The 25,458-nt window shown below is 37.3% G+C and overlaps 4 protein-coding genes across 8 annotated transcripts; all 4 read right to left on the reverse strand.

The window, feature by feature from the left end:
* Nucleotides 1-171: 171 nt before the first annotated feature.
* ftr67 (finTRIM family, member 67) lies at nucleotides 172-5,141 on the reverse strand. The gene is made up of 7 exons (XM_015017714.1): nucleotides 4,429-5,141; nucleotides 2,920-3,015; nucleotides 2,493-2,726; nucleotides 2,251-2,410; nucleotides 2,034-2,153; nucleotides 594-680; nucleotides 172-314 (listed from the first exon to the last, which is right to left on the reverse strand). Exons 1-7 carry the CDS (start codon nucleotides 5,026-5,028, stop codon nucleotides 247-249), a joined length of 1,365 nt encoding a protein of 454 aa, XP_014873200.1. The 5' UTR covers nucleotides 5,029-5,141; the 3' UTR covers nucleotides 172-246.
* A 1,105-nt stretch (nucleotides 5,142-6,246) lies between these two features.
* Nucleotides 6,247-9,042, reverse strand: LOC106936608 (protein THEM6-like). The gene is made up of 3 exons (XM_015017715.1): nucleotides 8,934-9,042; nucleotides 7,914-8,416; nucleotides 6,247-7,484 (listed from the first exon to the last, which is right to left on the reverse strand). Exons 2-3 carry the CDS (start codon nucleotides 8,412-8,414, stop codon nucleotides 7,377-7,379), a joined length of 609 nt encoding a protein of 202 aa, XP_014873201.1. The 5' UTR covers nucleotides 8,415-8,416; nucleotides 8,934-9,042; the 3' UTR covers nucleotides 6,247-7,376.
* Nucleotides 9,043-9,950: 908 nt separating this feature from the next.
* Nucleotides 9,951-13,207, reverse strand: LOC106936599 (protein THEM6-like). 2 transcript variants are annotated; one of them, XM_015017706.1, is made up of 3 exons: nucleotides 13,120-13,207; nucleotides 10,480-10,985; nucleotides 9,951-10,393 (listed from the first exon to the last, which is right to left on the reverse strand). In XM_015017706.1, the coding sequence occupies exons 2-3, from the start codon at nucleotides 10,981-10,983 to the stop codon at nucleotides 10,286-10,288; spliced, it is 612 nt and encodes a 203-aa protein (XP_014873192.1). In that variant the 5' UTR covers nucleotides 10,984-10,985; nucleotides 13,120-13,207; the 3' UTR covers nucleotides 9,951-10,285. The 2 variants fall into 2 exon arrangements, with proteins under 2 accessions (XP_014873192.1, XP_014873193.1); XM_015017707.1 differs by lacking the exon at nucleotides 13,120-13,207 and adding an exon at nucleotides 12,660-13,102.
* A 491-nt stretch (nucleotides 13,208-13,698) lies between these two features.
* Nucleotides 13,699-24,989, reverse strand: LOC106936609 (uncharacterized). 4 transcript variants are annotated; one of them, XM_015017717.1, is made up of 25 exons: nucleotides 24,822-24,989; nucleotides 23,177-23,307; nucleotides 22,042-22,206; nucleotides 21,763-21,900; nucleotides 21,130-21,281; nucleotides 20,430-20,533; nucleotides 20,134-20,323; nucleotides 19,814-19,939; nucleotides 19,230-19,373; nucleotides 18,968-19,103; nucleotides 18,565-18,715; nucleotides 17,834-17,970; nucleotides 17,550-17,661; nucleotides 17,401-17,464; nucleotides 17,089-17,292; nucleotides 16,590-16,735; nucleotides 16,076-16,194; nucleotides 15,857-15,978; nucleotides 15,675-15,772; nucleotides 15,467-15,603; nucleotides 15,123-15,247; nucleotides 14,886-15,031; nucleotides 14,654-14,756; nucleotides 14,427-14,563; nucleotides 13,699-14,332 (listed from the first exon to the last, which is right to left on the reverse strand). In XM_015017717.1, exons 2-25 carry the CDS (start codon nucleotides 23,304-23,306, stop codon nucleotides 14,218-14,220), a joined length of 3,201 nt encoding a protein of 1,066 aa, XP_014873203.1. In that variant the 5' UTR covers nucleotide 23,307; nucleotides 24,822-24,989; the 3' UTR covers nucleotides 13,699-14,217. The 4 variants fall into 4 exon arrangements, with proteins under 4 accessions (XP_014873203.1, XP_014873202.1, XP_014873204.1 ...); XM_015017716.1 differs by lacking the exon at nucleotides 24,822-24,989 and adding an exon at nucleotides 23,943-24,043; XM_015017718.1 differs by lacking the exon at nucleotides 24,822-24,989 and adding an exon at nucleotides 23,936-24,022 and having other exon boundaries at nucleotides 23,177-23,310.
* Nucleotides 24,990-25,458: the final 469 nt, after the last annotated feature.

The following is a 25,458-nucleotide window of genomic DNA, read 5'->3' on the forward strand; positions in this document are numbered from 1 at the left end:
CATCACTACACAGGGTGACCCTCTTAGCAATACTGAAATACAGTGAAGTAGGTTGCTCATGCTTTTAGCTGCTTCACACTAAGTTGAATGCATCATCTGTAAATAAATACTGAAATATATCTGATTAAAGTCAATAAACTAGTGTCCACAGATAAAATATTCAAAAAGGTCTCATTCTTGACTTATGAAACGATATTCAGGTTATGTGGGTGCGTGTATGATGTTCAGTCTGATGTCCGGCAGGATTTATCTTCTTCTTGAGTGAGGCCGTCTCTGCAGGTGTCTTTGTCTGGATCCAGTCGCGAGTTTGGAACCTGAGCGAAAAGAAAACACAACAAGAAATGGAACGTTGCACCAAGCTGAGGCAGCAGAAACAACAAAATCTGATCAGTTTACTGCAGGAGATAAAATGATGTGAGGAAATAAAACTTGTATTGTAAATACAATGCTGAATTACCTACGCGTTAAAGCATCTGAATGTTAGATTGTTTTGTATCAATAACTTTTTCCGTATCTACATTTCTACTACAAATTTCAGCGCATGTAACAGTGACTTGGAATAAATGCTACATTAATGTGATGGCTCTAGTTACCAAACGGTGAGAAGGCAAATGGTCCCGGGGTAAAGAACGGGTTGAGAGGACTGACAGCTGGTTGGTCCAGACCAGGAGGGGGCAGAACTGCGAGGACAGAGCAACAGAGTTACTATGGAGCCTCCCAAACTGAAACTGACAGAATCTCATGCAGATTCAGCGAACTGTGCGATAAACAAACATGCTGAGAGAGGAGTTTCGGCTGAAAGGAAAATGTTAGGAGGGAAACATCTTTTATTCAGCAGGACAACAAAAACACGGCAAATTACACAAACAGGTACACGGGTGTAACGTAACATACACACACACAACACACAACTCGTTTTCATGTGTTCACACATCTCATCCGTGTGTCACTGGTTAAGTGGGACAGAGAAACCGCACTGCACATAAGAAAAACGAAACGAGAGAGAAGGTTTTGCATTATTTATGATGAACTGATCTAAAATATTCTAGGTGTCTGTGGGGAGAAAATATCAAAATGAAATCTGTGGTCAATTAAACCACTGAAATCATAGGACTTAACAGCTATTAGTCAGAGTTTGCTTTTTGCCTTTCAATAAACAAGGTAGATTTTTCTCTACATAATCATAAACAGGAAAAAAGATTAATTTTGAAAACAACAAAAAATAAATAAACAGAGCTAATGTCAACGGTATAGAAATACACAACGTTTTCTATTGGGCTAGAATGAAAAATCTGCCCATCGTTACTTTGTAAGAAAAGTTTCTTTAATAGTTTGTATGTTAATAATATTTGTTTATTAACATTAACTAAAGCCATTGGCCTGAATGTACAAGCCAATAAATAAATTTGAATATTATTGGAAAGTTAATTTATATGATTAACTTAATTCACTAAGATTAATTACACTCAGGCTGATATTTTTAAGTTCTTACTTCTGTTATTTGCATTGATTTTCCACTTGCAGTTAATGAAAATATGACATATAAAGTTAGAGTATTACATCAGACAAATAAAAAAAAAAATTTAAAACAGAAATGTGGGCTTGAAGTCAAGTAGGTTGTCATTTTTAGAATCTCTTTAATTTGGCAGATGATATTCTAATTTATTGGTTATGCCTGCATTTATAAGCCTGTGAAAATAAAAAGTGTTTTTGTTGTCAAGCAGATGCTAAATTAAATAATTATTACACTGTATATAGCGCTTGGGTATTAGTTTTGCAAATCAGAAATAATTGATTAAAAAAATTATAGATAAAAATGGCAGTTATGAAATTATCAAGTATACAATATGAAATGCTGAAGGCCTATTGATTTTATAGAAATAGCACTTGTGATTAAAACAACAATTATCATCATGTGGGATTTTTCCCAAGTGACTTAAAATATATACCCATTTCAAATATGTGTACATCTTTAATATAATCAATGCAGAAGCCATGTCTAAATGGGTTAAATGACATCTTAACGAGCTCACTTATTGGTGACTCCATCTGTGCAGCTCCCCCAGCTGCCCCAGCCTCACCAGCGAGAGGAGAGTCACACTGAGACTCTGAGGACTCAGGATTCTGAGTCATCACGATTGTAACATCTTTCACTAAAAAAAAAAGAAAGAAAAAAAGAAAAGAGAAACATTAGATCAGTCAGTGGTTGGAACAAATGTCCCTTAAAAACCCCTCTTGAAGTGTGTCTACCTTTCTCATAGATGCTGACAAATCCTCCCTGGCACACTTCTTGCAGCAGTACCTTGAAGTCGGACACGGCTGTCATCACTGGGCTGAAGGAGAGGCTCGGGTTCGTGTTGAGCAAAGGAGAAGCTGACAGCGCAGGTGAGGCACGAACGGACTGACAACTCTGAGCACAGACACGGAGAGGAGACGGCGTTAGGCTGAGTGCTACTGAGTCACCGCCCGCAGAACTAGTCTGAAGGAATCACCTGCAGGAACTGGACGGGGTCGTCAGTGTGGGACAGGAGGTCAAGTTCGGCCTCGTTCTTCCTCAGCTCGGCGATTTCCTTCTGGATCTGGTCCAGCAGCTGCTCGGCTTCACCGATGGCCGTCTTTTCCTGTTCTTTGATGAGCTCTCTCACTTCAAAGCGCTTCAGCTCTATCTGGCGAATGAGCTCCGTAAAGATGGCGTCGCTCTCTTCGGCAGCGGCCCGCGCCGAACGCTAGAGGGAAACGCAGACCAACGCACAGCAGTCAGCGAGTGAGGCAAGATTTAAAATAAAAAAAAAAAAAAAAAACATCTGCTCTATGAGAATACATAGCTGCAGCAGCTGTTGTGTAAATAAAGAGCAAGTTAAGTATTGTACTGAGTAATGGGACGTTTTCTCATTAATCATTGAACAGGAAGAATCTTACGGCGAGAGAAAAAACAGCTTGTCTCAGATCTTGTGCCTCTTTCTCTCTTTGCTGAATCTTGAGCTGCGAGCTCTGCCTCATGTCACCAAGCTGCATCTGGAAGAAAGAATTAGGGGATATTTTAAAATCATAAGTCATGAAAAAAATCACCCATTTGCCTTTCTAAAGATCCACAGAATATCTGATGATCATCTCATGCAAAACCTATAAAAGAAAAATAAATAACACTATTGAATGCCATGTTTTGCCAGAAATCAACTGAACTGCTTCAGAAACATGACAACAAACCCACAAGAACTAAATCTGTCACCATCTTTATATCAAACCTTAAATTACAGTAAAAAGAAAAAAAAAGATATTTATAATAAGCAGAGTCATTTATTTTGTTTATCAGTTGAGATAACTCACAGCCATTTTGGATTTGTTTGTGTGCAGCGTCTGGTGAAATTATTATTAAATTTGTTCAAAGTAACAAAAGAGCAACAGGGTTTACATGTACATTTAATAATCCTAATTTACTAATTTACTAACTCCAACCCTACTCTGGTGTGTGTTTATAAAAAATAGGCTGTTAAAAGTAAGTCAGATCTGATTGTAAATCCACCCAAAGACCAGACTGGGCAAATCTTTCCTGCCAACTATTCTCTGAATCTCTCAGACTATGAGGATGTCTCCTCACACCCATGGTCAGATCACTGAATTTCAAATTTCAGTCTGAATTAGGGTCAGACCCTTCTGACCCTTCTTGAACTCCCTGAGGAGTTCAAGTCAAAAACAACTGGTATTTTCTAAATCCCATCAATCTTATCTCAGTTCCATCTTAAGAAAATGAACTCCAGTGCATCACACTGCCACAACCGGTTTTAGTGCAGGTATGTTGATCCTATCATGATGTTTACTGTACAGTAAACAGTTCTGGTGAGGTACTGTTTGCTGCTATATTAATGCTTGGTAACCGCTCTGCAAGTTATGGCTTTAAAAATGTGCAAATGTCTAGAAAATTCTAATAGATTTCCACTATCTGCACCCGGTTATGTAGGCAAGGTCACAGAGGGGATGGTGCCTCTCTCGAGCAATTTTTGAGTAAGAGGGTTAACCTAACCCTACCCTATAATTGATAAAAAGCACGTATTCAGAACCTCTAGCTGATTTCATTAAAGTGAAAAACAATGTGTGTTAAAGAACAGGCTACTGGATGCAAAACGAAAATAGTATTCGTTATAATGCAGCATTTTGAGGGGGAGGGGTGAAATGGCTTTTTACCTCCTTATCACTAATCAGAGCCAGTCGACTATAGAAACTGTCTGAATCCAGTCTCTGACCGAATGCGTCTCTACATAGAAATGATTAGGACTGAAAAATAAAACCAAGGCTCTTACAAAAAATTAAAAAAAAAAAAAACTGACCCACAGGTCGCCATAATCAAGGTGACTTGTGAGTCTAAGTATTTTCAGAGCAAATACTTAGACTCACATACGATAATTCCAGACCGAGGTAACGTGTTGCTACCTTAATGTGTTGTGTTTCTGCCTCTGCCAGCACCGTGTCGTGTCCTTTGTGCTCGTCCGTCAGACACAGGTAGCAAATGCAGCGACTGTCGGTGCGACAGTACACTTCCAGCAGCTTGTCATGCTGGGGACAGATCGTCTCCTGGAGCCGCTTGGAGGCCGACACCAGCTTGTGTTTCTTGAAGGCAGCGGACTCGTAGTGAGGCTGGAGGTGGACATCGCAGTAAGAGGCCAGGCACACCAGGCAGGACTTGACAGCCTTGCTTTTCCTCCCGGTGCAGACGTCACATTCCACGTCGTCAGCTTTGGCCAGACATCGGTTATCCCTCGGCACCGAGGCAGCCTGGAGCGTAGTTGTCTTGAATTTCTCCACCACATCGGTGAGCATGGTGTTCCTGGCAAGCACCGGCCTCGGGCTAAAGCTCTGTCGGCACTGCGGGCAGACGAAGACCCCGAGAAAGTCGTCTTGGTCCCAGTAGTTCTGGATGCAGTCCGAGCAGTAGCTGTGTCCGCAGGGGATGGTCACTGGGTTTTTCATCACGTCCAGGCATATGGAGCAGTTAAACTGGTCCTTGTCCAGAACCACTCCACCCTGAGCCATCTTTAAAAACACAACAGAGGAGCCAGAAAATAATGGAAAACACAAGAACACACTGGTTCTGGGCTGCTACCCCTGCGTTGTTTACAGGAAGTGAAGGGAATGAAGGCGTGGCCTAGCAACGACACCGGAAACTGGAGGACATTTAATTTAGAGACAAATACAGATTCTTCAAACTAAGAGCTGTCTGTGCTTCACACACAGACCAACAATAAATGCAAAAACACAAACTCCTTTTACAAACCTAATTATAAGTATTATTAAATTATTATTATTATTTTATTTGGTTAGTTCACTTTATTACACTTGCATTCATGTGGAAAAATTGCTTAAAGGGCAAAAAAATGGGTTTTCACCATCTATTTACATATTAACTTCTTAAGATTTTTATGTATGAACATCTAATGTTGAACATATAGTTAATGTAATTTGAAATACCTGAAATAAATTTTGTGGCCTTGGATAATTTTTGATTCATTTATTACTCAAATTTATTTAACACACATTGCTTCATGGTGATTATTCTGTTTTCTGTTTTGAATTTCAAATATTTTTATTAAGATAATCATTTACTAGTACCACAATTGGGACATTTTGCAATGCCACATCAGGAATTGGTACAAGAACCCCAAAATTTAAAATAGAACAGAATGTATACGTATATTTATTGCACAAAAGAGAATTACTGCATATAAAATCAATCATGTGTATTGGATGTGTATGTCAGTCTATGTGGGTAAATGGCACTGATCACATTGAATAAAGCTATTTGGCTTTGTCACTTTGAATAAAGCTAAATATATTTCATTTTAAATAAGAACTCTTGTATTGAAGTAAGCTCTCACAATATGGCATATAAAGCCTATGGATGTCTGGCATGTCTATAGTTTACTAAACATTTTCCTTTTTGTCCTCAATGAATCAGCCTGTTCTTTAAAGCAGGTTTCCATTAAATGTTTACATTTAGTCAATGTGTTACAAGTAGTAGATAAGTCCCTTTATGACAAGGATCTTTTTTCATTTGCTGATTAGGACAGTAGAAACAGTCATGCTACACAGCCTCAAAAGTGCAGTGCCTCCAGTGTTGAAACATCCATGGAAGTGGCGTGCTTTTGTTCAGCAGGGACAGTCAGTCAGAGTTTTGACCAGTATCATATCTTAAATGTAGGAACATTAAACCACATAAAATCTGTACTTCATTTGTAAGAAATTACCCAAAAACAAGGTTCAGTGCATTTTTATTTTAAAATGCATTAAGATAAACATAATAAATAATATCTGACAAATCATTTTCCATAAATCATAGAACAGTAAGTGGAAAATAAACGTACAATCCATATCCTCAAACTTCAAGGTATTAACCAGGATTTCCTAAACAGAGCATTGACAGCATAAATACATAAAAGATTAGGCATACATTTTTAAAAATCTAATATCTCTAACTAAGGACAATACGTTAATTTGGTCACAAAAAGAATACTCTGATGCATAAATGACAAGTTTGCACATTTCAACTTTTTCTCAATAAGAGCACAAAAACACTCATACTCTCTTGTGTGTGGCAGATTTTGAAAAGTTGCCAGCAACCTCCTGTTAGCTGTTGATTATTATACCTGCCAATCAAAAACATTCCCTTAAAAATCACATGCAGCTCTAATAAAGAAGTCATCTTTTTTTATAATGGCTCTTTTTTCTCAACCTGGTAAAGTAAAGTGCTGATAAATGTTTAGCTATATTTTTTTAAAAATGGAGTATTCCCTTACAGATTGTTAACGGGTAATAACCTCTTCAAAAAATACTGATAGTGGGATCAAACCTCATCAAAACATGCTCAATATACCCATTCAAATAGTCCCTTAAACATGTTTTTGGTTTTTCATTCTAAGTTATAACTCTGTTACTAAACTATAAGAAACAGGCTTGAAAAATATTCAGATTGTTTTGAAACATGCATTTATGCCGGTAGAATATTAATGTTTGCGCTACATGCTAATCTGAAATTCAGCGATGTTTTCAAATGAAAACGAAGACGCCTGAAAACAACCAACTCACAGTCAACTACTTGGTAAGTCACAAAGATAAAGCTTTGTTTTGGATTCACTGTTATAAAGTAAACGTTTCATTCAGTTCAAGTTTTTTTTTTTTTTTTTATTCTTAGCTGCAGTAAATAAAGTTTTTTCACATGAAACAAACCAAACAATTAAGAAACAGTGTGTGAGACTGGCCCCAAATCAGAATACGTAGAGTATTTGAAGATGACTAAAACACTCTAAAAGGTGCGGGTACGTTTGAGTGTGTGCAATGCTGAGATATGCGTCGCCACTCATGATACCAAAGTATCTTGTGTGCCTTCACTTGTTTTTGTCCTCCAGGCCGCTTTCTGCTCTCAGCGCCTGACTGCTGGCTGAAATGAAGCTGATCCAGTGTTTGAGCTCTTCTGGAAACTGTGGACACTCGATCTGTAAATAAACACAGCATTAAACACACTCTTAAAATTCACATGAAGGTTTGAGCCTTGAGTTCAAGTTGCACCAAATAACCAACTGACAGGAACTGTAAAAGTTTAAAAACACACAAAAAAGTAATTACACATTCAAAATTGCAAACACATTTTTATATTAAATTTTTTTGGATACGTATCTATGCACTCCATGTAATCTTGATTTATTAAGTTGTTTGTAAAAGTTCATTTCATATTTTTGCTTATGAAATACAATTATTTGAAAATGACCTTCAGTGGGTAGTTTTTAAATTATTATTCGATGAAGCTGTTGCAAATGCTGTTCTTCAACAAAGTGTGCTCAGAAATGTTCATATGATCCAAGCGTTTTCCCTAACAAACTGTGTTTATGTATTATCAATTACACTCAATGTGCAAAACTACTCACCTGCTTCTTGTAGGTAAATTCCATTATGCTTTCTGGGCTGCTGCCCACCACATTCTGCCTGCAAAGCATGACTGCAGATACAAAGCCATCTCTCTTAGACACGAAGCGCTGCTCTAGGTAAAAGGCCTTATCATCCCAGCCTAGCACTTTGGTACGAATCTGGAAAGCCTCTCTGAAGGCCAAAGAGCGCCTATACCGAATGGTGGAGGCCCCTACTACCATTTTGGCCCCAAGTTTACGTGAGGCCATGAACAACCCATTTCTCATGTAGTGGTGGAAGCGGGCAAAGTCACACTCCCTCAGATATCGAGAGTTGTTCATATGGCCCAGGTAGTCTAAATCATGAGGAAGGACCATGCCATTGATGCTTTGCTCAGCTAGTATGTCTTCTATTCTGGGCAGGAACCATGCTTCTACAAAAACCAGGGCCCCCCGCAGGAAGTACCACACATCCAGGTTGCAGAAGAGGAGGAGGAGGGCGCTCAGCACCAGCAGCATCATCTCTGGAACAAGAGTCCAAACACAGATTCAACAAATAAAAACTAATGCACCAAATTATAATTTACAAAGGTGTTTTAACAAGCAGTATGTATGGGATGGCTTAAAAATACTTTCAATAATATTCAGTTTTTGATTCCAAATGTAAGAATACATTTTAGTATTTTACTAAATAAATACTAACTATAATCAACTTGAATGAATGTACTCAATATAATATGAACTGAGCTTTCCAGAGCCGCTTACTATGTTTCCAGAATTAAAACAGAGAGACCTTATATTCCCACAGCCAAGCACTGCAACCTTGACACGAGTGGGAAGTTAGCGCAGCTGCCTTCAAATAAACCTGCTTTGGAAGTCAAATCTGTTAGCCTAGCTGTTAGCAGTAGGAGGCTGCCGGCCTATGGAGGCACAGGGGGCAAATTCTGACGCAAAAGTCGCCACTTTGCATTAAACTACGGCGCAATACCAGCGCCGTCCAAAAACGTATCAGAAGCATATATCTACAAGAGTAAAACTCACCGTGCGTCCCTCAGAAGGCGCTACCATAGGACAGGATGCAACTTCAAGAAGCCGGTAGGTTCAATGGACATGACTTCCTGATGTGTGACGACACGGACCTTCATTGGCTGACTGTTGACATGGTTACAGGTTTATTATGCAAATGCGGTTTTTCTTTTTGATTTTTTAACAGCTATCTCATGGAATGTAGTAATACTGTTATTAATTAAAAGTATTTAAAAGAAATTGTACAAAACGCTCATCCAAAATTCAAATATTGCAAAATTCTCCTATGAAAGAAAATATAAACTATTTTAAATAAAGTAGAACATTTTTATTTTTTATCCCGACCAACTGTTCAGACCAAAAAAACCCCACATTCTTTATAGTAAGACACATTAGGATAAGCAGATTTGATAACAGTAAAAAAACAACATTATAGTCAGATTACATGTTCAATTAATCTCGTAACAATAGACAAGACTGAATTAACAAAGGTGAAAAGCCTTATCTTGAGTTTCCTATCTTTTCCAGCGATTTATAGCAGTCATACAGATATGTTCCCTCTGTATGTGAATGTTTAACTTACATAAAACAAGAAGATAACAGAAAAAACACTTAGTCTACATGAATTTGTTAATTCATGGAGTAGTTGTTGTCATTGTCCTATTGACAGAAGAAAAACTATATAACCATTTACCTTGTAGACTTTAATAAGGCTGCTCAAACATCAGCTCAAGTGGAAAACAGTCTTGTAGTTAGCACCTTGTTTGAACATTGCAATTCAGCAGTTGAATGAGTAAAACTAGGTTGTTAAATGGATATTTCAGAGGCCACAAATGAAAAGCAAACTTCTGCTCATAAGGACGACACCAAGTCAAATTAGTGAGAGCTATAACGTTAAAGCTAGACGCACTAAACAAACAACCTGAAGCTAATGGGTTTTGAAGATTTTTCTACCTCTGTAGAAAAAAAAAATTAGCACTATATGTTAAAAGCTGCCCTCAGATGCTACAACAGAAACAATGTATTCAGATGTTAAAGCTCAAGAAGTCATTTTTACTTCTAATATTTTTATGCTTTAAAAGCACAATTTGCTCCAGTAAGAAACTCACACCTTAACCCATGGATAAGTTTTATTGCTGCTGCTATAAAACCTGCCATATGTTAGATATTTACAGTTAGAAAAGTTGTGATGTAACGCTGTACATCCGTACATTTTCAATGCAATGTACACCAATATTCCAGTGTTACATCTTTAAATACTGGGTTCAAAGAACAGGCACAACAGTGAAGCAGTGACATAGTTGTTCAGATTATTAATTTCTCTCTGAGATGATGGCGAGCCTCAGGCCGACATACTGTCCGTCCAACTATTTGTTCTTCTCCTCAAGGCCACTCTCAGCTCTCAGGGCCTGGCTGCTGGCAGAAATAAAGTTGACCCAATGCTGCAGGTCCTCTGGAAACTCAGGAGGCTCTACCTACAAGCAGCAAAACACACGATTATTGTCATTTGCTGCTAGTACGTGCCCAGATTCATCCCGTCAGCCTTCACTCCCTCTCTTACCTTCCTTTTACACAGGTGCTGTAAGATCTTGTCAGGGCTGCTTCGTATCACACTCTGCTTGCAGTACATGACGGCACACACCAGTCTGTCTTTAGTGGACACAAACCTTTGCTCCAGGAAAAAAGCTTTGTCATCCCAAGTGACGATCCGACTGCACAGATCGTATCCCTCTCCTATACACAGAGCCCTGCGGTAGCGGATGGTTGTGGCCCCCACAACCAGGTTGGCTCCGAGGGCCCGCGTTGCTTTGAACACACCGTTACGCATGTAGAGAGAGAAGCGAGCGAAGTCGCACTCCCGGAGGTACCGGGCATTGTTCATGTGGCACATGTCGATGTCGCGTGGAGTGACGCGTCCCGTCATGACCTGCTCTCCCGTGACGTCCCACACTGGAGGTTGAAACCAGGCCCGCAAAAGAACGGCGCCCGCTCGCAGGAAGTACCACACATCCAGAGTGCAGAAGAGAAACACTAAAGCAGCGAGGACCCACGCCACCCACCACATCTCTGTAAGGACAGGACAGATGGAGATAAATGATGACGATATGATGCTGTTCTCTTATATTTGGTTTGATTTTAATGTTAAATATTTAACTATATAATTTTTTTTTCCATCATAAGCTTTGAATTCAGGCCCTTACAGATAAACCATCTTGGGTTGTGGGGTTGCCGTTAAATACATCTTGGATTAATTAGTACAGTTTGCTTTACAGTGACAGTGTTGGTATGTGTACGCATGTTTGTCACTGTGGATTCTTAGTTTTTTTCTCTTTCTGCAGGGATATAAACAGACTTCTAGGGCATTTTCTTGTACTGTCTGTATCTTCTTCCTCTCTTCTTACCTCTCTCTTTCCTTTTTATTTTTTTCTGTTCTTTTCTTTATTCTCCTTCCTCTTTTCTGTCTCCATGTCTATTGCATTTTAAATGAACCTAAAGCATTATAGCAAAAGTTGCAAACAAATCTGACGGGCTTCTTTTTAGCATTCAGAGTGCTAAATTGCTGGACAGAACACAAGAATACAAATGCTAAAAAGATTAGAGCGTAATTCTGTACTCAGGGGTAATTCAGTCATTTAACTCAGGTGTATCGAAACAGGGATGAATCTAATCTACTGTTTTATAGCGTTTTGCCATTGGCCCAAAAAGTTCAATTTCTCCTACAGCTACAAATCACAGAAAATCATTTTTAAAACATGCTTTTATTTTAATCTTCCACTCTAGGAGTTGACCTGAATTCAAAGTCCAAATAAATCCAAGTTGTAAAGCATGGTTGTAAAACAAGATGGCAGACCATGAGTGGACTGCCATCAGTCTGAACACTGGAAGCCCAAAGAGCACATTAACGAAAAAACATCATAGCTGATATTTCCAAAAATTTACAAAAACAGTTAATTCAGTGAATCAATACAATAGATGTGCCTCCCATACCTATAGCTGTTTAATGCATCAGAAAATGATTTAAGAGTCTTTAAATATGGTAAATATAATTAGAAATGTAATGCATTTAAACTTTAGATGCCAAAACAAATGGTTCAATGGTGGGACTTTAGTCCTAATAAAAGTTGGTGGTTGGGACAGTTGACAAAGCTTACTGTCATTTGAAATATTTAAAAGATGTATCTCTTTAGTACCACTTGTCTCTATTTAATTCTAACTCTCCATCCTTCCTCTCCATTTGATAATGTTCGCATTGCACAGAAACCCCAACACTCTGCAATCTCCTGGTTCAGAAAACATTTTAATCACAAACTCAGTTTAACTGCATGGACTAATTTGGATTGTATTGGAATCTGTGCGTATGGTTGGATTTAACTGACTTCTTTATTGCAGAGTTACTTCAGGAAACGTGTTGTGATTAAATGCTACATAAATAAACTGAAATAAATCAGATTCTTTGCAATGAAGTAGTTTACATATTCCATATTGTACGTTGAATTCTGCAGGTTCAGTGGTCAGATGGAGACATTTTGACTCAAGGGTTCACAATCTGACAATCAGTGCTTTAGTGGAAACGCCTTTTGTATACTACACCTAAAATTGTACGTGAAATTTTAGTTTCACGTAAAATTAATGGAACTATTTACCTGTTTGTAATATACAGATGTAGAGAAAGTGTAACTTTAAAAAAATGGCCAACAAAAAACATTGTTCAGCTCATTACCAAATCTGTGTGAAACTCACTCAGTAGCCAGCAAATAAAACCATATTCATCTGTTTCTTGGTCTTGTTGAAATTCCTGGATTTTCCAAGTCTCAGCAAATCCTGACAAAATGTTGCACTAAAGTCTAAACTTTTCACAAAATAGGAGCCCGCAAACAGGTTCTGCAAGAAAGGCAGGCTGTCCCTGCGTGAGGAGTTTGTCTTGACAAGCAGCTTCAGTGAATCAAGAGATTTCCACTGATAAAATATTTTCTAAAACTCTAAAAAAGCAGTTTATGAATCAGAGACATGGCCCAGAAATATCGAACAGATTTCAAATTTTGAATCTTAGTTTAAGCGGTCCTGCTTCAGAACGAAAAAAAAAAATCTAGCTATTGTGGTTTAAAGACATTAACTAATACGGCAAGAAAGTAGATGTAAATTATTGAACATAATGTAAAACTATGCAGCATTCAAGCATGTGGGAAAAGTTCAAGCTCACCTGTCGTGTTCGTGTCTTGTGTCAGCTAAAAACTGCAGTCTGCACGGTTCAACTTAACGCTAAAGACTTCCGGCAATAGATTTCATAATAAAAGTAACAATGTTGTGCTTCTTAAAAAAACCTAGAATGAATGGAGGAAAAAATTAAATCAGGCCTTGTAAACAAAACATTGAATGACTGTGTGGAGTTAAGTGAAGGACAGGTATATATCGCTGTAACATACTTTTAACATTTACTTTGACAGAGATTTTTTTTTGACAAAAAGAGATGGACTAACTTCCGGAAGCTAAAGTGACGTGATGCAGACTGATCGAGAGGATTGGCTCTTCAATCAAACCAATGATACTTTTAATAGTTACAAGATCTTATGTTAATTTCAGTTTTCAAAATTTTATTAAAGTGTATAATAAAGATAGATTCGATGCTTATTTAACGTTGTGATGCCATGAGGCCAAATTGATAGTCAAGATAATTGACTGATGTATGAATAACTCCAATAAGCTATGTAAAACAGTCACAACAGTTAGAAAAATGGCCCTCTCTCTTTATCAAATAAGGCCACACACACACTTTAATTTCATATAAACTGTCAAGACAAAGTTTAATTTCATGCAAGCTCTCAAGACAAGAGTCAGTTATAAAGTACCAAAAATTCAACCACTTGCTTATTTAGAAACCAGACAAAACATGCTGTTTCAACTTCCGTTTCCTCAAAAGGCCTTTAAAAACGCTGTAAATAAAGGACAATATGCAAAAAGGAAAATGCTGATTAATAAAAAAAAAAAAAAATTCCAAGCCTTAGTTTTTTTAAAACAATGTACAAAATGCAAGAATGTGAAAGACAAGCAAAAATACTTAATTTGTCTTTAACAAGATGTCAAATAGAATTTCAAATGCTATACAAAAGAAATCACATGCTAACTTGATTAGTAACAAATTAATACCATACAGATAACTAAGTTAAACATGTATCATAATAGCAAAGCATGTTAACTATACATAAAAAAACAAGCCATTTTCTAACCATCATCATCATAAAGGTCACTGTGGAAATTTGAAAAAAAAAAAAAAAAAAAAAAACAATGTTCCCAAGAAGATTCACTGAATTTGTTGAGATCTGTAATCCATCACCATTTTCTTCATGTTCCAGTCTGACATCAAGTCATTCATTTCAAGCTCATTTCCTGGTCCAGCCAGTGGATCATGATCGTGTCTGAAAGAGAGGGACAGCGTCACGATTAGAGCATCCCGGTTAGTTATAACTCAGCAGCTTCAAATTTCAGTTAAAAACGGATGCAGAAGCTTACTGTTTGAGATGCTTCTCGATGGCTTTGCGTTCATACACAGTGCCATAAACTGTTTTCACAGGATCAACAAACATCTTCTTGGTCAGAGGACAGAGCAGGTGTTGGGGTACAAACTGTGGCACAGAATCCACCAGTTTCTTCAGGAAAAAAAAAAAGACACATAAATATGTTAAATTTATCCATGGACTATTACACCACCAAGACTGTAAATACACCCATTGATCCACCTTTTCCATATCATCCAAAGACTTCCCTGCATGCTCCTCCGTGTGCCTCTTGGCTTCTTGTTCGTACATTTCACGGCTCGTCAAGAATTCCTCAGCCAAAATGCTTAAAAAAATAAATAATAATGGATCAATGAAGTTTCATATTTATAGGCCTTTTGGAGAAGCAGAAGTTGAAGCATGTGGATTTTATATTCAGATAGATGACCATCTGAAACACTAAAATATTCCTCACCTATCCAGGGGATCATCTGGCTCAGGAATGATGAGCAGCCCATACACAGCATCAAAAATCTCTTTCATTGTGATGTGTGCACTGTAGTTTCGGTCGAATATGTTGTGACAGATCCGGCCCACACTGTTAACATTGCAGTGGTACACCTGTCATGATGTTAAGAATTTTAACTACATAACATGAAGTTACATATAGTTGGCAAGACTTATTTAATGCTTCCACAAAGTGTCAGGATACGTTTGTGACAAAACGAAGGACTGGAGGTGTCACTGGGTAGTCGGGTCCAAACTGACAGTACAGCTCAAACACGCCCGACTGGTATGGTGTGTCAGGAGGGCCCTGCATGAGAATCCTCCAGAATGCTGAAAAGATGAGAAACTTAGCACAGATGTAATAAAAAAAAAAAAAAATTTTAAACAGAGAAATTATTTATTATTCATCATAATCTGTCATGTGGTTCATAGATTTACTATCTAGTTTTTTACAAATCACCGTTTCATTTATGGCACAATTATTAGTCACTTTTAAAAAGTTAACCTGTAAAAATTTTAACAAGGAAGAAAAAAATAAAATAAACTTACAGAAATCAGACTCTGATGGAAAGACTCTAAAGAAGGGATGTGGGTCACAGTGCAGACTTCTGAGTTCCTCCAGGATCCGTTTTTCCTTTTCCATGAATCGTCCATCCTTTGACTCACGAATCTTCTTTTTGAGGGTACTGATTAAGAAAAAAGGAGCTTGAATTGTCCATTTATTCACCAAAGCTAGAAAAGTGATGATGTCTCCTACCTTTCAGTCAGGGTCACTCTGCCATTTATCTGACTTGGCAGGAATGTCTCTGGATATTCATCATACCCATGGACAGCAAAGAAGCCCATTAATCCAGACTAGATGGAATGAAAATAAATTCATCATAAAGCCACAGTGATTCATTCATCTTAACTAAACACAGACAAACAGTCATGACAGACCTCAGAGATGGAAGATGCATCAAGTTTTTTCTTGGGTTTCCTTTGCTCCAAGGACAGAACTGTCTCAATTTCAAAGAGTTTGAGGCCATCTTTGGTTGTCTGTGGCTTGAAACAACAACCACCTGGAACAGAAAGAAATTAGAGGAAGTAAAGAAAAGCTTCAAAACATGTTTACCTACTGTGAAAAAAAACTGGCAAATAGATTCAATAAAAATAAACCTGTTGCATTGCTGATCCCATGCACCATGTTGTTCTCCACATTTCCCAGGAGGATCGAATCAACAATGATGTCAGATTTGAGCAGTTTCACTGTCACAGCTACAGGCTCTGTCTGGGATCTTAAAAAAAAAAAAAAAAAAAGGTATAATTTGTTGCATCTCAACAGACAAGTGGAGGACAAACCATTTCTTAGGCCATACAGTTAAACTCAAATTTAAGCTCGACTCTCAGGAGGAGGACGGCAAATGTCACGGTCGGACAGCAGTGACAACAGAAAAAAAGAAAATCTTGTAAAAGTGCACATCAGCGTGACCCCACACTGAGTAAAGAGCTTGTGGAATCCAAACAACCTCATTTCTTAAGACTGCAGAAGGGTTAAGGATGTGCGTACACCATGCGCAAACTGATTATATGCAGTGAAAGACCATGTTAAATTCTTCAAGCTTAATATACGATTTTCCTAATCAACAGAAGAAGTGATTAAAATGTGAAGTGAAGCAGAAGGAGATTTTACCCAGAGTCATTTCCATCGGTGAGGCATATGATGCGAAGTCTACAATCTGGGAATCTCTCCTTGACTTTTTCAAGCTCCCGAGCTCCTCGCCGTAGCGCATCGTACAGGAGAGTACAGCCACTTGCCTTCAAGTCACGCAAATGTTCCTACAAATGTGGAAGAGCATGATAAAAACCAAGTCCTGTTATGTAGCAGCTATTGCAGGGATTAAACACTGACTTAAGTCAAAGCCTACACAATGTAGTGTGCATGTGTTCTTATGAAAACAAAAATGCATGAATGCAAGAGTAATATGCACGTGGCTGTCTCTGCAGCCCCAGGTTATCAGACAGCTCTTGTCTGGGAACTGCCTTAAAGGTGTAAACATACATTTCACCTCTGAAATCATCCCTGCATTCATTTGAGAAACTGAAATAAATTGTCTTTCACCAACTATGGCTTTTAAAATGTAAAATTATAACACGTTCAAAAATCATCTTTACTTCAACAAAGTGTGTACCTTGAACTTTTCCAGATTTTCAGTAAATGTATGGAGGGTCTTCACAAAGGAATCAAACTTCACAAGCCCAATGACATGATGGAAATCATAGGCCATGCTCCTGGTGGCGAAGTTGTCAAAAAGCTCTTTCACAGCATTGATTTTCTTTATTTCTGCATTTTCATAGCACTCTTCTTCCATGGAGGAACTGGTATCCATCAGTACCTGATGAAAACAAGTCAACACTAATTAATTTATGTCTGGAAAACTAATGCTACTTTATTCTGAGTTATCTTAGGATTAGAAAAAAATAAAAGTATTTTCACATATTACCAGTATTGCTTCTTTTGGAGTCCTGGTAGTGACAAATGTTTGATCATCTCTGTGGTCACCAGTCCTACATCACATAAAAACAAAACTTTGATTTTATTTTGTACCGTTCTTATGGCATACACATTTATTGTATAAACTCATGTACGTACTTGGCAGCCAAAATATTCAGATCCACTAATTTTACTTTTCCGTCCAGGCAATCATGCACTTTGATCATATCAGGGGATCCTTTGTCCTTGTAGAGATAAACCCCGAGGTTGTCTGGTTAAAAAGAAGAAAAGAACAAATAACCTCATAAAAAAAATAGTTCTTTAAAAGATAAAAAAAAAACTCAGCACACCAGAGATAAAGGCAAATAAAGAGTGGATATTTTGTCCCTTTTAATATCATGGATGTTGGACTGAAACAACTGCATGTTCATATTATGATCAACCTTCGCTCAGCATAACGAGGGAACACCGAGTTGATCCCAGATCCTTCAGCTGCAGAGGTGGAGTCACATTGAGGCAAGTGAAAGCTTTTAGTCCTTCCACCATACTTCCAAAGGTCCACTCAACATTAACCTGAAAGCTAAAACAAAACAAACAAAAAACATAAAGCTGCAGAGCTTGGTAAACTAGTATAATTCAAAGCTTTTGTTTGTTGTAAACCTTTCTAATCACTAAATAACTTTTTTGTAATAAAAACCTTTTGAGGGATCTATTCAATGTGGGTCTTTTTATGGTGGTTGGCTAGCAATGTAAAATTTCACCAACAGGTGGCACTGTATTATTTCATGTTTTACCTGTAAGACAAATCTTGACCCCTTTGTATTTTGCACTAAGTGACCAAAATATTTAATAAATGTGCTTAAAAATTCCTATTTTGGCGTCTTCCAAGGTTTTCAAAAGTGGTGGATTTTCTATACTTGTTTAATATATTAGGATATTTTGGACTTATGTTTACATGACATTTTGATATTTTGAAGATCTATTAAATATGTTTAAAATGTTGAAGTCTTTGAAAAAGAAGATGCAAGTCAAGTATCAGGCACACTATGAAAGCAACCCTATTGTAAAAAAAATCTAACACACACACACTTCAGTCCAAGATTAACAATTGTTTTTAAAGAACACAAGCATTATTCAATTCTAGTAAGAGAAATATTAGTTTGAGGATACGTACTTGTGACCAGACACCTTGTCATGATGAATCCAGAGAGGATATGAACGGACAGAGCGAGGGATGCTGAGAAGTATCTTCTCCACATCAGCAGCTCTCTGGAGGGAACATTCTCCCAACGGCTCTTCGGTGCAATTTGGGATTTTAATGCCATCTAATTTAAAGGGCACAATTCGAAATTTGTACAATATTAAACTAAACCAAGAACAACACACATAGAAGAGATGGCACTGGTTATGGGTTCAACTTAGTAGGCTTTAACACCACCATAATATAAAACTCTGGAAGCTAGTTAAAAATTGAACGAACAGCCTAACAAGTTTCAAAATAAAACTGCAGAAAGTGAGAAATCGTGAATGTATGTTGTCCACGAGTAATCAAATTTAAGCGTAAGCTTAAAAAATACCCTTGATTTTGTCAAGAACATCAGCTCTTTCAAAGACAGTTGGCACTCCGGGAACTCTGACTGGCTCACAGAAATGGTTACCGTCTTCGGACACAAGATTGATCGGAGCAAAGTCTTCATGCTCAGTCGTCTGGTCCTGTTGACGTGGAAGAAAGTTTTAATAAATGACACTGGCTAAAATTCATATAAAACTTTACAGAAAATAAAGATACGCGGTCATGGACGGTGGCAATTAAAAATATAAATAAAAGAATTTCATTACTTTTGCTTTGTTGATGAGGTGTGCCCAGCAGTATAAGGAGTTCTCAAAAACATCCTGGTCCTCGATGGTTTTTTCCCCTCGCTGTGATCCTTGCTTGGGTAAAAGCTGTCTGAAGAGCATGTACAAGCCCTCAACAACGGCAATCTGCAGGAAATCAGTTAGCACATCATCATAGCTACTGTTACAACATACAAAAGACAGTGAAATAGTTAAGATGAAAAAAATATAATATAACCTCTATGGCTAAGGGCTATCACTTTGCCATTTGGCAACTGCAGATACCCCTTATTACCAGGGTGGGTCAGAGGGAGTAACATTTGCTAATCAAGAGGCGTGATAAACACTTGGAGATCAGGAATTGAAAGGATGACCTAAAAGGGGCATCATATAGGCTCCAAATGCCCAGGAGAAATCGCTCAGTTTTGGCTCATTGTGTAGCTCATGAATCCAACAATTTGAATGCTAAGCACTATTGCAGAAAAATAAGACCAAAATGGATTCCTAAATTCAATATACACAATGACTAAACAGTCAAATTAATAGTTCAGAATGAATACCTTCAATATTTACAAAGACGGACTTACCTTCTGGTTTCTGGTCACTCTCTCATTTCTGCACAGCTGATGCAAGCTCTGGACGAGGGCGTTACATCCAGTCAGTTTTCTTACGTAGGCAAGCAACATTTTGCGGGGTACGTCTGTATGCTCTGCCTGAAATCCCGTAAAAATAGATATTTTAGAAAAACTCTTAGGACAATTGAGAACCACAATTACTTTCAGAAACTATTAAAAAAAAGAAAAGAAGAAAGAACGAAAAGGTTTTAAGTGAACAGGACAAAAAAAGAAGCTTATTTGACCGTTAAGTCTGCTGGCGAATAAAAAAACAATAGAAAGACAGTACTTACAATAGCATAAAGAGATGAGAAAAATACACTGATTCCTTTCAGGGTTTGTGACACTGAAGGCACAACATTGTTGAAGTAGAACATGTCATCACATGGAGTTTCTTCAGAAAAAGATGACAAACTGAAGGAAACTGTTGAGCCTTCCAAAATTCCACACTTCTTCAGTGTGTCGCTGATGGAGTATTTCCCTCTGAGGAAAAAAATTACAACAACAAAAAAGAAGTGACAGCGCTGAGGACTATCTGTGAAAATAAGAGTTCAGTACAGTAGGAACACACATCATTGTGTAGATTTACTTCTGATGAAGGACATGTCCTGGGATGCCACTTGTTTTTGATAATTTTTGTCTCAGGGTTGCCATTGTGTCACTTTCCAAGTCCACACAAACTTCAAAGTATCCCTTGAAAACAGAAAACCAACCAGCATTTAAAAAAAATAATAAATGCTCTCCATATTTTCATTCCAAAAACTAATATTGCCATATCTACAAGATATTCTAAATTAAATAAATAGTTCTTTACCAGTGTGCTTCCAGAAGGAAGATTTAAAATTTCGGTATTAAAAAAAATATATATATATATTTTTTACACATTACACATACAAAATGTGTAATATAAATATTACACATTTTGTGGGATGCCTACAGCTCATTGAGGGTGTGAGAAAATTTGATACTCAGCAGATAAAACAGGAAGGCTGAACAGAGCTACTCGATTTAATCCCTTGAGATTTCAATCCATGCTGGACTTGCAAATGTTGGTAGACTTTTAGAAATCCTAGCTAAAGCAAAGATCCACATTCTCTAGGAATGCACAGACTGACTATTTTGGTAGTGCTAGTCACATTCAGCTGAAATATAAGATGGTAAAGACTAATAAGAGTTCCTTTGGGGAAATCATAAACAAAAGCTTTACCGACAAACACTTAAGACTGAAAATTGGCCGCAATATTCTGACTCCCGCATCTCTAACAGTAAGCACCAAGGATCAGCTCTACCTTGAGCATGACGTGGCATCGAATGACTTCTGTCCCAGTCGCTTCATAGGGCTTTTGCTTTGCCATTTTAGGAGCCTGCCTTAGGTTTTCCTTTGAAGTGAAAATGGCATAGACTGTGTCACCAGTTTGGATATGTCTCTCTTTCAAAGACCCTGGAAAATAAACAATTCATAGTTAAACTGTTGAACATGGTTCTGTATCAAACAAGTGTTGAACATTTTTAATTCAAACATAAAATAGGAAAATGGACAGTAACCTGTGATACTGTACATAGTATTCATAGATGCATACAACTAAGCCTCTGCAAAAAGTATATCTTTGTCCATCTTAGCCCAAATCTCTGTAGTCAAATATCATTTTTAAAATAGCCATCTTAAAAATAAGCAAGTATGTTAGCAAGTGCTGCCTTAATTCACAAATGCTGTAGACGGGGAAAGAATGAAACAAAGAGAAGGGAAATAAACCAAGCTCTACTACTACTAGTTCAAAGTTCAGTGCCATCTGTGTCCCAAATCTGTTTCTTCTTCTCAATCTTTAGCAACAACGTTGGCTTGTTTTATGTTCTAGTAAACAGGTAAAATGCCTTCTAATACCAAAACCATCTTTATACAAAAAGAGTTTATATCAACTCACAAGTATTGAAGAAGGGATCATCTGTCAGGGGCATCCCATCGATGGTATATAAGCAGACCCCTTGGGTGTTGGCAACTTTTTCAAGGTAAGAGATCCGCAACATCAGATCTTCGACAGTGTTTTGTCCAGGGTCCATATCTGTAACATTCACATTTGTGGTCTAAGTTTCACATAGGGGCTAGTATTTGCTGTGTTCATAACTAATTGTACTAGTTTAATATTCGTTTTTAAGTTTAGAGAATTCAAAGTAATGATAAAGTTGTCCTATTTCCCCCCTACCTTTAATCTGTTTCCGTTCGGGGCATTTGGGATATGTGTACCACAGACTAAATGAGTTTGAAGTCTTCGGTGGTGTCACAGTTTGGACCCGTCGCTGGGGAGCACTTAGTTTTTGGATAAAGGTTCTCATGTTGTTAAAACGATTCTTTTCCACATGACTTAAACCTGAGAAAGAAATTGAACAAATTAACATGCAAATAATGGCAAACCTTTTTACCTTCTTTACATTTATCATGTTAAAAATAATGCTCCAATGTCATTGACCTTATGTGATATACAACCACAAAGTAGTGACAACGTGCAAAATGTACAGTTTAATTTTTAAAAATTGTGTTTTTAAAACAATTCCTCTAAATAAAATGGAGTCCAGAAAACAGCCCTCAGAGGTCTCCGATGAGTAAATAGAGTCTACCCGTTTGAGATTTAATCCCAGTGGTAACTGCTCTGTAAGGACTAAGATGTTTGTTAAGGAACACAAATCAACAAGCTGCATCATGAAGACCAGCGAACACAACTGATGCATCAGGGAGAATTTCTTTATAGGAGTTTTAAAGTTATAACTCACATCAATCCATAATCTAAAAATGAGGTAAAATGTTTAGATTGTCTACCAACACACAGCTTAACTGAGAAGCTGAGCAGGGACAGCATTAATCACAAGGCAATCTGCAGCTCAGACAGGACAACTTGTTAAAAAATATTCAAAATCCAATTCAAAAATACTTTCTTGATCCCAAAGTTAAATTAAACGTGGAGAGGCAAGAAGAAAGTCATCCTGTGTTACTATATTTTGCCTTGGTCAAAGACATAGAATGAAGGTAAAACAGATTCAAGTTTGTGTTTTTAACAGGACAAAATTTAATATGATTAAGAGGTGTGAATATTTTTATAAAGCACTATAAAGACCAATATCACAATGGCTGAACTTAAAATTTCTACAATTTGCATATGAACTGAACCTGCGTTTGTTGTGAAATTACCTTTGGTGTGAATTAGCACTGCAGAAATAAACTCGATTGAATGCCATGAGCAATGTACAATCTTCAACTCCGCATAAAATATATACTTGCTTTGCAAACCCAGAAACATTTGCTTTGCAAATGATTCATATTTATGCCGTATTCAGAACACTCACCAAGGCTGTACAAATCCTCATCAGTCACTCCATCAAGGAAGTCTTGTTCATCTTTCACACCCATTTGCAGAAACTGGTTGTAGTAGGACTGCAGTCTGTACTGCTGAAGCAAATTAAATATTGCATCCATCCTTAAGAAATAAGCAAAAGATATTAAGTTATTATTGTATAAAAACATAGAGCATTGATTCTAGAATAAAATTCTCAAAAATCTCGAATTCCCAGTCTTGTCAAACTTGCACAGTTTGTGCAGAGTTAAGACATCAGTCGGGTAACCAGCAGTCAATCTGATTATATATATATTGCCAATATAACTTTAAAAATATTAGATATTTTCCTATGAAATGATGCAACTAATAATTTTGCTTCATATAAAGTTTCCAAAAACAGTGAAGTAAAACATTTACATCAAACCCTGAAACAACAAGGCAGGTTAGCTTTCAATTTGCTGGTATGGTAGAAGGCTAACAAGAACCGGCCTAGTTTACATTAAATATAACAAACGCTTTTTTTAATTTCTGAAACGAATTAAACACGTTCAATATCTTCTGTAAGATCGAGTGTATATATAGTTTTTCAAATAGTTCAAATGTCGACATGGCAAATTCCTCCACGTGTTAGCATTGCTTCCAGCTACGTATCCACATTGTAACTCGGTGTAAGACCTACACAAATAAGTATAAACTTCTAAATACGTCTCATTTTCTAAAATTAAAACGCCCTGGAGAAAAAAAATAATAATGAAAACAGCAAACTATCTGCTTACCTTTCGCCTCTTACTCTGGCGTTGCAAATCTGCCAACGACAGAGTAAGAAAAGTGCCTATTGGCTGTTCAATAAGACGCTTAATTTGAATAATTGGTCATTTACAGGACAGAGGGCTGCCAATGTGTGAATAATAATAATAATAATAATAATAATAATAATAATAATAATAATAATAATAATAATAATAATAATAATGCAAAAAATCCCTGAAACTACGAATTAACTATTTTCTATTGTAGTTTATTTTACTTTCTAAATTTACAACTTCATTCTTTATTCTGGTAACTTTGGGTGCATCCTTTACCCTCTGCCTGGGAGGAACTGATCGCCAGGGGGTGAAAGAGGATTAAAGTGGAGCGAGATCAGAAACAGAACGGCCCGAGATCATTGGATAATCAATTTCAAGTATGAAAACACTGGGGATACGCACATTAAATAGCGATAAAGTAAATTATATTTTTAAAGAAATTTGAAAGAAATTTCTTTCAAAACACTTTTTTACCGGCAAGAGTAAAAAAGTGTTTGGTGAATACTTGGCAGACACGGAAGTACTTTAACCGCAGATGTTCGTGATTTTATGAAGAGTGCGAGTCTCATCCTGATATAATGTGACACTGTAAATTCTTTATCTTATGCTTGAAAGCTAGGGATCAGACTAAGTAACAGTATATCAACAAAGCACTGGCTCATTTAATTTTAAGGAATGTCGGGGTAGCTGCAAGCGTTAGCTCCTTTAAATTGCTTTTGTTTTTGTTGAGTACTCTATTTACGTCTTAAGGGGGGAAAAACATAAGCTTATTTAGGCAAATATTATATAGGAATATTATTCACTCACCGTTTTAAATGCTAAAAAGGAGAATCAAACAGAGAATCATACCTTGTGTATGTGTCCACAACAACAGCTGTTTTCACTTAGTGTCAACTGACGAAGAAAACGAAACCTAAAAAGAGACACCACTACATGGAATAAACTCCAAAATGGAGTTCACGCAAAGTGGATAAAAATAAATTCGTAATAAGCTTGTCGATGTTGATCTTCGTTTTTCTACTTTTTCGTACTTGTATTTTGTTTTGAAAAGCACACAAAGTGAAACTCACCCCCCACCCCCACAACATTTTTTTTTTTTTTTTCCCCTTTGCGGATTTTTAAATTTTTTTGCAAGGCCTCTTCGGTCAAACGGTTGCCGCAGTCCGGTTCAGGTGTAAAAGCAAAGCGTCCCGTCTCTGCATCACTCCCCACCTGTTCATTGTGATATTTATAGAGAGACAAATCACAAATATTGAGAAGTTAAAAAGAGTGAGACAGGCATATTTTTCTGTCGTTATCCAAAAAATGACAGATGACGACAGAAATCCTTATCTGCTACTCTGCAAAGGCTTACAGAGCTTTCGTCACATGTTCTTCTACAAACCTGAAAAAACCAGTCCGATATGGTTGAATGTTAGAGGATGACACAACTGAGAATTCATCCATGCATTCATTATCCACTTATTCTTGCAGTGTCACAGGATTG

The sequence above is a fragment of the Poecilia latipinna genome, unplaced genomic scaffold (genome assembly GCF_001443285.1).
Source record: "Poecilia latipinna isolate Pla-1442-1.1 unplaced genomic scaffold, P_latipinna-1.0 Scaffold2180, whole genome shotgun sequence".
In the NCBI taxonomy this organism is placed as follows: domain Eukaryota; kingdom Metazoa; phylum Chordata; class Actinopteri; order Cyprinodontiformes; family Poeciliidae; genus Poecilia; species Poecilia latipinna.

What these genes read in the sequence shown, in the direction of transcription:
- ftr67 (XM_015017714.1), bottom strand. Translation starts at nt 5,028, where the DNA reads ATGGCTCAGGGTGGAGTGGTTCTGGACAAGGACCAGTTTAACTGCTCC. An exon ending in CAGAAACACAACACATTAAG is followed by an intron (nt 3,016 to 4,428) that starts GTAGCAACACGT and finishes TCTTTCTTCCAG; the next exon opens with ATGCAGCTTGGTGACATGAG. An exon ending in ATTTGCCTTCTCACCGTTTG is followed by an intron (nt 315 to 593) that starts GTAACTAGAGCC and finishes CTTTTCGCTCAG; the next exon opens with GTTCCAAACTCGCGACTGGA.
- LOC106936608 (XM_015017715.1), bottom strand. Translation starts at nt 8,414, where the DNA reads ATGATGCTGCTGGTGCTGAGCGCCCTCCTCCTCCTCTTCTGCAACCTG. An exon ending in AATTTACCTACAAGAAGCAG is followed by an intron (nt 7,485 to 7,913) that starts GTGAGTAGTTTT and finishes GTTTATTTACAG; the next exon opens with ATCGAGTGTCCACAGTTTCC.
- LOC106936599 (XM_015017706.1), bottom strand. Translation starts at nt 10,983, where the DNA reads ATGTGGTGGGTGGCGTGGGTCCTCGCTGCTTTAGTGTTTCTCTTCTGC. An exon ending in AGCACCTGTGTAAAAGGAAG is followed by an intron (nt 10,394 to 10,479) that starts GTAAGAGAGGGA and finishes TGCTGCTTGTAG; the next exon opens with GTAGAGCCTCCTGAGTTTCC.
- LOC106936609 (XM_015017717.1), bottom strand. Translation starts at nt 23,306, where the DNA reads ATGGATGCAATATTTAATTTGCTTCAGCAGTACAGACTGCAGTCCTAC. An exon ending in CCTCGTTATGCTGAGCGAAG is followed by an intron (nt 17,662 to 17,833) that starts GTTGATCATAAT and finishes CTTTTTAACCAG; the next exon opens with ACAACCTCGGGGTTTATCTC. An exon ending in ATCGAGAAGCATCTCAAACA is followed by an intron (nt 14,333 to 14,426) that starts GTAAGCTTCTGC and finishes CCTCTCTTTCAG; the next exon opens with ACACGATCATGATCCACTGG.